At 40.0% G+C, this 12387-nt stretch overlaps 2 protein-coding genes across 2 annotated transcripts; one reads left to right on the top strand and one right to left on the bottom strand.

Annotated features, from left to right (window-relative positions):
• The first annotated feature begins 2465 nt into the window (after positions 1-2465).
• Positions 2466-3407, top strand: LOC102867531 (olfactory receptor 52K1-like). The gene has a single exon (XM_006885530.1). The coding sequence runs from the start codon at positions 2466-2468 to the stop codon at positions 3405-3407; it is 942 nt and encodes a 313-aa protein (XP_006885592.1).
• A 5430-nt stretch (positions 3408-8837) lies between these two features.
• LOC102867126 (putative olfactory receptor 52P1-like) lies at positions 8838-9785 on the bottom strand. The gene has a single exon (XM_006885529.1). The coding sequence runs from the start codon at positions 9783-9785 to the stop codon at positions 8838-8840; it is 948 nt and encodes a 315-aa protein (XP_006885591.1).
• Positions 9786-12387: the final 2602 nt, after the last annotated feature.

Below are 12387 nucleotides of genomic sequence, written 5' to 3'. Positions count from 1 at the left end.
CACCATTGCCTCCTGAATATATATTGTTTCTTAAAATTCTTCTGTGTCAGTCAAATCTTTTTGGTACAATGACTCTTTATACTCCTTCCATCTTCTTTTCATACTTCCTGAATCATTAAATATTCTGCCCATAGCATCCTTAAGCATTGCAAGTCATGGCTTGAATTTGTTCTTTAGTTTTTTAGCTTAAGAAATGCTGAGCAAGTTTGACCCTTTTGATTTTCCAACTCCAGCTCCTTGCATATTTCATTTTAGTACTTTGCCTTGTCTTCCAGAGCTGGCCTTTGAAAACTTCTAATCAGCTCCCTAACTTCTAGATTTCTTCTTCTTGCTTTGGCTTCTTGGTGCTCTAGTGCAATATTTAGGGTTTCTTCTGATATCCATTTTGTTCTTTTCTTCTTCTTTCTTTGTAATAACTTTTTGCATTCTTCATGAATGTTATTCTTGATATCTTCCCACAGCTCATCAGATCTTCATTCATTAGTGTTCAAGGCTTAAAACCTATTCCTGAGATAGTTTTTAAATTCAGGGAGGGATAAACTCAAGATCAAATTTTGTTTTCTGTGGATATGATTTAACATTCTTTAGTTTTCATTTGAACTTGCATATAAGCAGTTGATGTTCTGTTCCACAAACAGCACCAGGCCTAGTTTTCAACGCTAATATTGAAATTCTCTAAAGATTTCTTCCACAGATGTAATAAATCTGATTCCTGTACCTCCCTTTAGGTGAAATCTGCATGTATAGTCTGCATTTATGTTTCTTATTAAAGGTATTTGCTATGAATAAATAATTGATTGTACAGAAATGTGAGAAGCATAAATATAGCAAAACTAAATATTGCTAAGGAAGAAATGGGATACATAAATATTTACATATTAGGTGTTAGTGAATGAAATGGACTGGCATGGGACATTGAATCAGACAATCATATGATCTTCTATGTTGGAGATGAAATGCTTAGGGGAAAAAAAACGAGGTTGCTTTCATAGTTAAAAAGGCCAATTCTAGATTCGTCTTGAAATACAATATTATGAGTGACAGGATAATATCCACATACATAGAAGGAAGACTTGTAAATATCACTATCATTCAAATTTATGCATTAATAACCAGAGCCAAAGAGGGGGAAATAGAAGACTTCTACCAATTGTTGTCAGAAATCGATTAAACATGTAAACAAGATTCATTAATATTAATCCATGATTGGAATGCGAAAGTTGGGAACTAGTATCTGGAAGCTAAAGTTCTCCGTCTAAATGCAGTTATTATTTATAAGGATATACATGTCCATTTGTTCTAGCACAATTTGAAAAATCTCCCCTTTTCCCTTGGACATCCTTCGTTCTGTGGTTAAAAAAATCAGTTGGTTATAGTCATGAACTATGTTTGGATTTTGGTTCGGCCTTACTGAAAAGTAATTATCAGAGATCAGCTTTATAGAGAGGCTCTAGGGGGAACATCTATATACATGCAAATTACTGGGAGAATGTAGGTTAAAGGGTAATCATGTAGCTAAACTAATGTTGGGTGAAGGAATACATCAAAGAGGATCCTCACATTTTCATATTTGCTGGTGGTAAGGTCTTCATTGGAGAGGCTTCTATGTATCAAATACAAACTTAGAAATCTGTGAAAAAGAAAGTGTATAGAACTTGGAAGGTGATATCCTTATTTATATTTAAAGCTTTATATTTCAGGACTAAGATTTTTTTTTCAAAATTAGGAGTAAAGTTTGAGTTTAGAAACGGTGGAAAATCATGGATATTTTTTGCATTTATCCTTTATGTTTTACCTAAACCAAAATCGACATCTTTTATAAAACTACCCTTGGCAACATGAATAAAACAGCAGGCTCTCTTTGTACTCTTTCTTTCATGTTGTTGTTGTTGTTATGTGCCGTCGAGTCTCCTGCGACTCATAGCGACCCTATGTACAACAGCCCTAAACTCCGCTCTGTCCTGTGCCAATCGCACTGTCTCTGACACTCCCATCCCAATTATCCCAAAGACTAATTTTTAAAAAATATTTTATTTATTTCCTTGTGTGTACCATTAAATGGGATACAGCTGACACAGGAAGAAGTTTCTCCTCCTTCTTCAACAGAGCATCTGGTGGATTTGAACTGCTTGCCTTCAGTATTACAGTGCAGCTTCTTGCCACTAGGCCACCAGAGCTCCCTCGTAAAGATAACTCTAGTTCCATCTTTACTTAATACCCTAATCACTCAAACTTTATAATGATCACGTGTGTAGCAAATATGACTTATGTTTGTCCATGTACATTAGCCTTATTTTCCAATTTCTTTTAAGGTCTAGAAATAACAAATGGCTAACACAGTCACGGAGAAGATCGAAGTTTGAACTTGATTTTGAATTTCTATGCCTGTGCTTTTACTGGCCTTGGGTATTGTCTGGAAGGAGTCCTGTTGTAGTAGACAAAGGAGAAGAGAATTTTTAATAACTATGTCATCCTACAATCTGACCTCAAGTCATCCAAGTGCTTTCTTGTTGATGGGAATCCCAGGCCTTGAGCACCTACATGGCTGGATCTCCATCCCCTTCTGCTCAGCATATACACTGGCCGTATTGGGCAACTGCACCCTGCTCCTCATTATTTTCTTTGATTCAGCCCTCCATGAACCCATGTATATCTTCTTGGCCATGCTGGCAGGCATTGACCTGGTCCTCTCCACATCAACACTCCCCAAAATGCTTGCCATATTCTGGTTCAAGGATAAGGAGATCAATTTCTATGCCTGTCTGACTCAGATGTTCTTTCTCCATTCCTTCTCCATTATGGAATCGGCAATGCTATTGGCTATGGCCTTTGATCGCTATGTGGCCATTTGTAAGCCACTGCACTACAAAACAGTGTTGACTGGATCTCTAATCATCAGAATTGGCATGGCTGCTGTGATCCGAGCTGTGACATTAATGACTCCACTTCCTTTTCTGTTGAGACGCTTCCACTATTGTCGAGACCGAGTGATTGCCCATTGCTACTGTGAGCATATGGCTGTGGTAAGGCTGGCCTGCGGAAACACACGCTTTAACAATGTCTATGGCATCGCTGTGGCTGTGGTTATTGTGGTGCTGGATCTGCTCTTTGTTATCTTATTATATATTTTTATCCTTCGGGCAGTCCTACAGCTTGCTTCTCAGGAGGCCCGCTACAAGGCGTTTGGGACATGTGTCTCCCATATAGGTGCCATTCTGTCTTTCTACACACCTGTTGTCATCTCCTCAGTCATGCATCGTGTGGCTCGACGGTCTGAACCATATGTCCACATTCTTTTTGCCACTTTTTATCTTTTCTTCCCTCCCATGGTCAATCCCATTATCTATGGTGTCAAGACAAAGCAGATTCGTGAAAGGGTTATAGGACTATTTCTGAGAAAGGAATAAATGGGATCACAGGAGAGGTGGAGAAATGTGAACAGTTTGAATACTGGCATTTTGGTGCAACATAACAGGAAGTGGAAAGGCTACTAGCATTCCCACTTGTAATTTTCCAGTGTAATGAAGAAAATAGTTGGTGTCTTGAAATTCTCAATTTTCTGATCAGGACTTAAGGATCTGTAACAACGTCTAGAATCACACTAGTGATTCTGTTATGTTTTGACAAAATCCTTCTTAAAATATTATTATATTATATTCTTGACCCACTTTATCAATCTTTGGTGAAGACACAGTGATATCTATGAGTTTTTTATATATTTTTTTTTTAAATGAGAAAGCTGAGGATCTGAGCTTCTATTCCAAACAGTTAGGAATTTCATGAAACTACTCACACAGTACTTAAATAGGGCCAACATTACATCTAAATGTAGGAATTTCTTAGTTACTTTGACAGGTGATTTAAATTTAAGGCTAAACAGTCTGAAATTAGGAAACATGTCTTTGTAGTACTATAGCTTCTAAATTAGAAAACTCTGTTGGAAAGTTTTTCACTTGACCTTGCTTGTGTATTTTTTTTATTTCTTCTTTTCCTTTAGTCATCCTTGTAGCAAATGCTTTTCATTAAATACTTTGAATAAAACATATTCTAAGCATCTTATTGTACATCATATAACTTCATTTTTTTCACATATATGTATTTTTTTATCTTTGACAAGGACATACATTTGTTGTTTACTCACCCAATCACAAATTATTATTGAGCACTAACAGTGTGCCAAGTCTATGTTCAGTTAAGAAAATATACAGATTGCTAATGCGGGGAAACGTGTTTCTATTCTGAGATACAGAAGGAAATGATAATTACAGTATATTATGATCTTTGCGCTCTCCACCTAGAGACCCAGCATAGTAGTAGAAATAGTAGGATGGAAAAACCAAATAAGAGGTAGGAATAACTGCATGTGTTTCTTTTTCTCTTTCTCATGCAAAATCAGAGACTAGAGAATTCTTCGTGTTAACCCTGACAAGCGTTCCTTTGCTTTTCTCACAGACTCTCACACACCATCTTCCACAAATACCAACTGCACTTTTATATTGTGATCTTTGTTTTCACAGATGCTTTTTATAAATTACAAGCCTACATCTATGTCTACAGTTACATTATTATTCTTTATATTTTATATAAAGGGAAATTCCAGAACATTTAATTGTTCTCATGCAACAGTTATACATAGATCAAGAAGCAGTAGCTTAAGATAAAAAAAGCAATAGCTTAAGATCAGAAAAGATGTGCAACAGGATTATTTCCTTTCTCCATTCTTTTCCAATCTATATGATGAGCAGCTAGTTGTTGTTGTTACGTGCCATCGAGTCACATGCGACTCATAGTGACCCAGTGTACAGCAACCCTAAACTCTGCTTTGTCCTGTGCCAATCGCACTGTCTCTGACACTCCCATCTCGATTACCCCAGCACTGAATCAATACACCTCATAGAGGGCCTTCCCCTCCTGCACTGTCCCTCTACCCTCCCAAACATGATGTCCTTCTCCAAGGACCGGTCCCTCCTTACAACATGTCCAAAGTATGTTAGATGGAGCCTCAGAAGTCTTGCCTCCAAGGAGCCACCTGGTTTAACCCTTTCCAGGATGAATCTAGACTCTTTGAAAAAGAATGTGGCATCAGGATTGGAGGAAGATTTATCAATAATTTGCATTATGCTGATGGCCACTGCTGAGACAAAGGAAGACAAATGACTTCAGGAGAGAAGCCATCAGAAGGAGGATGTCTCACCTGCACTGTGTAGGAACACCAACATCACAGGAGAGTGGAGAGGTAGTCGGTGGATATAGGTGGTTGGAGACCTGGGCCATCAAACCAGGATCAGCTAGGGGCAGGGGATACGAGTTATTGGAGAAGTAAAAAAAAAAGGGAAATGAGCTGGTTGCTAGCAGAGCAGGGGTAGGAGTGGAAACAGGACACCGGTGCCTAAGGGGGTGGTGATTGGCACCAAAACCTGATGTGTTACCTGAATAATGAGAAAAGTCTTTCATCTTCTCTTTGGGGCAAAGTTCTTGTCTCTCAAACATTTCTTTAGAGTCAAGAAACCAAACTAAGACAGATTAGGGAGAAAGATTGGCCATCCACTTCTGAAATAACGGGCTTCAGAAAAACCCATGTACAATAGAGCACATTTAGGGTAGACCAGCAAATATTGAACCAGAGGCAGAACCTTCTCACTGGGAATCACAAAGGAGGAGAAACAGTTGCAAACAGACACTACTGATTGGAATATGGAGTGTGAGAAGTGTGAATGTAGGAAAGTTGGATATTGTCAAGGGAGAAATGGAGCAAATAAATATTGACATACTAGACATTGGTGAAATGAAATGAGTTGGCATGGAACATTTTGAATCAGATACTTGTATGATCTACTATGCTGGAGATGAAAAGACAAGAAAACATGGAGTCACTTTTATAATTAAAAAGACCATTTTTAGATCCATTTTGAAATATAATGCTGTGACAGGGTAATAGCCATCTGCATACAGGAAACACATGTTAATACCACTGTCATCCAAATAGCTGCAACAACCAGGGCCAAAAAGGAGAATATAGATGACTTCTACCAACTTTTGGATTGGAAAACGATTGAGCATGCCACCAAGATACTTCAGTAATAGTGGGTGATTGGGATGCAAAAGTTGGGAAGAGGGGAAAAGGATCAGTAGTCAGAAAGTATGGAGTTGGTGACAGAAGTGAGACTGGAAACAGAATGATAGAATTCTGTAGACCAATAACCTATTCATTGCAATCACCTTTTATAAGAAACATAATTGTCTACACAGGAATCAGATTTATTACATCTGCAGGGGGCGGGAATCAGTGGAGATGCTCAATATCAGTTGTAAAAACTAGGCCCATTGTTAATTGTGGAACAGACATCAACTATTCATATGCACGTCCAAATTGAAGTTACAAAAATAAAATTCAATCCACAAGAACCAAAGTTTGACTTTGAGTCTATCCCACTGGAGTTTAAAGACCATCTCAGGAACAGGTTTGAAGCTTGAGAATTGAGAGAAGACATGAGCTATGGGAGAATATAAAAAATATCATTTATGAAGAATGCAGAAAGTCACTGTGAAGACAGAGGAGAAAGAAAAACCAAGATAGATGTCAAAAGAGACTGACTATTGAACTACTATGCCAAGAATCCAATGCAAAGAGATCAAGAATTTAAGGCGCTGAACAGAAGATATCAAAGGTAGCACAGGAAGACAAAGCAAAGTAATAATTAAATGTGAAAAGAGCGGGAATCAGAAAATAAAAATTTTTAATTTGCTCAAAATGTCTTCGTTTTTTATAAAATTTTAATTTTTATTTTAATGGAAGTTTGCAGAAAAGTTAGATTTTCATACACTCATTCATTATTGCACATTTTCTCCCTGCTCCCCCAAGTTAATGTTTTTTTTTTTTTTTTAAATTCATTCATTGTTGCACAGTTACCTCCCTTCCATGGTTCTCTTTGGAATGTACCTTTTATCACTTGGCATTTCTTAAGGTGAAGGAGCTGAAGAACAAGTTTAAACCTCAAGTTGCAACACTTAATGATGCTGAAGGCAGAATGTTGAATGACCCAGGAAGCATCAAAAGAAGATGGAAAATAGTTGGCTGACACAGAATTTCATGAAGCACCATATGATCAAGAGCCTATGGTGATGGAGGAGGAAGTTCAAGCTGCTCTGAAGGTATTGGCAAAAACTAAGGCCTCTAGAACTGATGGAATACCAATTGACATATTTCAGCAAACAGATGCTGCACTGGATACGCTCATCAATGTATGTCAAGAAATCTGGAGGACAACTACCTGGCCAACAGACTGGAAGAGATCTATATTTATTCCCATTTTTTTAATAAAGGTGACTCAAGAGAGTGTGGAAATGATCAAACAGTATCACTAATATCACACACAAGCAAAATCCTGTTGAAGATTATTCAGAAATTACTAGAAGAGTACATCAGCAGAGAGCAGCCAGATGTGCAGGCTTAGTTTCAAGGAGGCCATGACAATAGGGGCATCAGAGCCAATGATAGATGGATCCCTGCTGAAAGCAGAGAGTACCAGAAGAATGTCTATCAGTGTTTCATTGACTATGCAAAGGATTTTGACTGTGTGGATAACAACAAATTGTGGCTAACCTTCAGAAGAATGGGAGTTTCAGAACACGTAATTGTGCTCATGTGAAACTTATACTTGGACCAGGAAGCAGCAGTCAGAACAGAGCAGAAAAACATTGCATGGATCAAGATGAGGAATGGTGTGTGTCAGGGTGCATCCTGTCTCTATACTTTTCAATATATATATGCAGAACTGATCATTCAGGAAGCTGGACTTAATGAGGAAGAATGTGGCGTCAGGATTGAAGGAAGATTCATCAACAACCTCTGTTATGCAGATGACATAACTTTGTTTACTGAAATGGAGAAGGACACGAGATATTTGCTGTAGAATGTCAGGGACAGTATGGATTCAACACCAAGAAAACAAAGATTCTTACGACAGGGCCAAGAGGCAGCTTTTTGATGAATAGAGAAGGTTGTTGATAACTTAAGCTTGCTTGGTTCCTCAATCAAAACTCTTGGTGCCAGCAGTCAGGATATTGAAAGACAAATTGTATTGGGAAAGTCTGCTGCCAGGGACCTTTCTAGAGTACTAAGGAGCAATGATGTCAATCTAGAGACTAAGGTGCTCCTGATCCAGGCCATGGTCTTTTCAATTACTTGTTGTGTATCAGAGAGCTGGACAATAAGTAAGGATGATAGAAGGAGGATTGATGCCTCTCAGTTGTGGTTCTGGAGAAGAGTTTTGAACATATTTTGGACTGACAGGAGAACAAACAGGTCTATTTGGAGAGGGTAAAACACAGCTGCTCACTAGCAGCAAGGATTTTGAGGCTCTAGTTCCCCATACTTTGGGCACATGGCCAAGAGTGACCAGTCCTTGGAGAGGGACATCATGACTGGAAAGGTAGAGGGACAGCACAGAGGAGGAAGCTCCAGGATGCGATGGATTGACTCAGTGACTGAAGCAATGTGAGTAGGTCATTCTGAGATGATGAGATTGGCTCAGGATACAGCAGGTTTCAGCACAAATATAACACACATAGGATCACTATGAGTCATAGACGACTCAATGGCAGACAGATGGCACAATCTTGCTTGTAGAAAGTGAAGAGAACATGAAGCACTTGCTGCAGAAGGTGAAAGACTACAGCTTTCCATATAGGTTACATCTTAACATCATAAAAAGAAAAGTCTTCACCACTGGACCAATAGACATCTGGGTTTCTCTCTTCTAGTCATGTTACTTTTTAAAACATTTTCCAAGGTTGGGGGAAGGGAAGGGTGGGGCCTCACGGCTGGATTGAAGGCTTTATGACTGAACAGGACTCCGTTTCAGCAGTCTAAGGGCCCCATCTCGAATCTGCTTGGTCTTCATTCCATAGATGATGGGGTTGAGCATGGGTGGCACGACGAGGTAGAGGTCAGCCAGGAGGATGTGGACATGCCGGGGCACATGTTGACCAAAGCGTTGTGTGTAGAATGAAAAGAGGCCTGGTGTGTAAAAGAGCAGGATGACATCAAGGTGAGAACCACAAGTACCAAAGGTCTTGGCCCTTGCCTCCTTGGAGGAGAGGCCTAACACAGCGCGCAGGATGAGTGCGTAGGAGACAGCAATGCAGATGGAGTCAGTGCCCACCACCAGTGTGGCAGCGGTGATGCCATAGATATTGTTTGGCTTTGTGCCCCCACAAGCCAGCTTTACCACAGCCATATGCTCACAGTAGGAGTGGGCCACCACGCGGCTACAGTAGGTCAGTCTTGCTAATAAGCAGGTGAGTGGGGTCATAAGTCCCAAACCACGAAGCACAGCAGCAGCTCCTAACTTTCCCACAGCCTCTGGGGGCAATAATGATCCATAGTGCAATGGTCGGCAAATAGCCAAGTAGCGGTCAAAGGCCATTGCTAGTAAGATGCCTGATTCTACAGCTGAGAATCCATGGATAAAGAACATCTGGGCAGCGCAAGCCTCAAATGCAATCTCAGCAGCATTTGCCCAAAAGAGTGCAAGGAGCTTGGGCACAGTGGAGGTGCAGAGCACCAGGTCAATGGTGGACAGCATGCAGAGAAACAGGTACATTGGCTGGTGCAGTGTAGGCTCTGAATGCACCACCAGTAGCACTGCAACGATGCCAAGTACCGCCAATACATACATAGAGCAGAAGGGAAATGTGATCCAGAAGTGGGATGCCTCCAGACCAGGAATTCCCATGAGCAGGAAGGAAGCTGGGTTCTCATGGGTGTGGTTAGTGTTCTGCATGACTAAGCTAGAGCAGAGTGGAATGAGATTTCACTGCCTTGCTCTGAACTTGGCCAAGTCCAGAGAGATGGGATTCATCATCATGTTGTAATGAATGGCATCAGGAAATACTTGTTACCCCATGAAAAACATCCAGGCTGAAAAATTTGAAAAATGATGTGAGACAGCATGGATGTGCAGTTAATATCATCCAAATTCAAAGGAGTCATTTCAAGTTCTGTCTAGTTCAGAGGTCTTGAGTCTGGCTTGGAGGATGGGTGTATGATGACTGCAGAATCCTCTCCATATTGAGATGAAGGACTAGGAATTCTTGACACTCTTTTTTTTTCTGCCAGCAAATCCTGTTTTGCCTATACTCTCATATTATTCCCTCCTCCCCCCAATTCATATACTTATGTGATAATAAATGGATGATATAATGCTCCAAAGTCAGGCATATTGCATGGCATAGTTAAATCCAGGAAAATGAAAACTAAAAAGAAGAGAAGAAAGGATGATTTTTTTTCTCCCTTCTCTTAATGTCATTGCCAGAGCTTGGCTTCTGATTAGGAAGAGCTGTATGCATGGTGAGGGACTGATACTCTTGAAGTAATTATTCTTGAGTAATCCAAGATTCCTGGCTCATGCTTACTACTAGAATTCCATGCTTGCTTTACTACATTGAATCTAGTGGAATCAGGTAGAGTCATACAGACTTTGTCAAATGGTAAGGGGTCAAGTTGATATAGTTATGGTATGGGATCTGATTAAAAAAAAACAAAAACACCCAGCAACTGAGAAATCACTGTGTACCAAATACATTTCTGTAATTAAGAAAAAAGGGCTGGGGGTAAATTTTAGTCTTTAGGGATACAGAATAATTTCCTGTAAGCAAATACAAAGATCAGGATTAGTAGCATGACCACACTGAGCATATTTTATGAATTAAGTTTCCTCACCTCTTGCTGTCACTCAAAGAACTTGTTGCTCCCTCTTTGATCTGGAAGCCACACACTCTCTTGCTCTAGTCCTATTTTCATAGATGATAAAAGAGTTGTCAGAGCATATGTTGAGCTTAGTATGTCCAGAATCTGTAAAAGAAGTCCTATTTAGATCTTGGCAGTTCTGACTTCCTGCATCTATATCTTTCTGAAGATGAGACTAAGAAGACACTCAGCTTTTCCCCAATAACTCTCACCTGGAATAACTGAACTTCAGCTTCATACCAAGGGGGAAAAGCCTTGATTAAACAGTGTATTATAGTGTAACAATCTAAAAAAACAAAACATAACAAAAATAAAACCAAAACCAATACAAAAACACACAATACCAAACAAAAGTATGCTATGTTGTTGTTGTTGTTGTTAAGTGCCATCGTAGGACACTCATAGTGACCCTATGCATGAAAGTCCTCGACCCTTGCATGGCTTTCATCCTTTCTCCAGGTTCATAGGTTTTTGGAGACAAGCTATTTCTGAAGTGGATGCCACTTCTCCTTCCAAGCTTGCTTTAATTGAGGAGTTCCACCAAACACTGTCCACGATGGGTAACCATTATTGCATTTGACACATCAGTGTCACAGTGTTCAGCTTCAAAGCAACCGCAAATTACTTTTGTATGGCAAGTGGACACACCAGGCTCTATGACCTAGAAGAATGTTTGACTAAAAAGATTAGAAAGTGGCCCGAGGGCAGCAGGCCCAAGGGCCCTATGGTATTTTACCTTTTCAGCACACCCAAATGATGACAAACTCTGGGCCAGAGATCCCTAACTCATCTAGCAAGTCTGCTGTGCAGCCACACACTTGGGGCAAAGTTTGGGTATGGCCACTGCTGGAGGATAAGGACAAATGTCTCCCCTGAGTCTTAGTGTCACCAGGATGGATGAATGCAACCTTTGGAGCCTGGATGAGAGGCAAGTCAGGAACACTGGGGCATCTGTGACTTTATGTTTGCCCCAAGTGGGTGGCCACAGTGCAGACTTGCTAGATGAATTAGGGGTCTCTGGCCCAGAGTTTGTCAGCATTTGGTCATGTCAGAATGGTGAAATACTGTAAGGCATAGCCACACCTGGAGGATAAGGGCAAGTATCTCTCCTGACTAAATATGCAACAAGAGCTGAAATACTAGGGATAAAGCTGCCTCATAGGAAAAAATTTCTGTATAATTTTCCCACATGTGTTTGTGAGCATCCAGAAACTTTTCAGTTCATTAACTGGAAGACCAAAAGCTACTCAATTCAAATTCTAGGTCAACCACTCACCAGGTTTATGATCGTGACAAAGTCTCTGACCGCTGTCAACCTAGTTTCTTTTTTTAAGAACACCTGATTTTACCTATGACTTGGAGTGATTGAGTCTTACTTTACAGGCTATCAAATGACGTCTGTATCGTGGAAGTGCCATAGAAGGTGCTTGTTGGAAGAGCCAGTCACATCATATGGCACACAGGAGTGCTCAAAAATTGTAATTTAGTCTTTATCTTAGGAGGAGACAATGCCAGAAAAAAAAAAATTATCTTCGAGGTGGTCAGGGTTTTAGTCTAATCACAGTGTACCTACTATAAAACTGAGAACACTGACAGACAGACTTACCATCTCTATGTTCAAGGAGTGCTAGTAGAAA

Source organism: Elephantulus edwardii, unplaced genomic scaffold, assembly GCF_000299155.1.
Source record: "Elephantulus edwardii isolate Elephantulus edwardi_28Jun2011 unplaced genomic scaffold, EleEdw1.0 scaffold00044, whole genome shotgun sequence".
Classification (NCBI taxonomy): Eukaryota; Metazoa; Chordata; class Mammalia; order Macroscelidea; family Macroscelididae; genus Elephantulus; species Elephantulus edwardii.
The sequence above is the reverse complement of the archived record's forward strand: the minus strand, read 5'-3'. Positions and strand labels throughout refer to the sequence as shown.

Coding starts and splice junctions, on each gene's coding strand:
- LOC102867531 (XM_006885530.1), top strand. CDS start 2,466: ATGTCATCCTACAATCTGACCTCAAGTCATCCAAGTGCTTTCTTGTTG.
- LOC102867126 (XM_006885529.1), bottom strand. CDS start 9,785: ATGCAGAACACTAACCACACCCATGAGAACCCAGCTTCCTTCCTGCTC.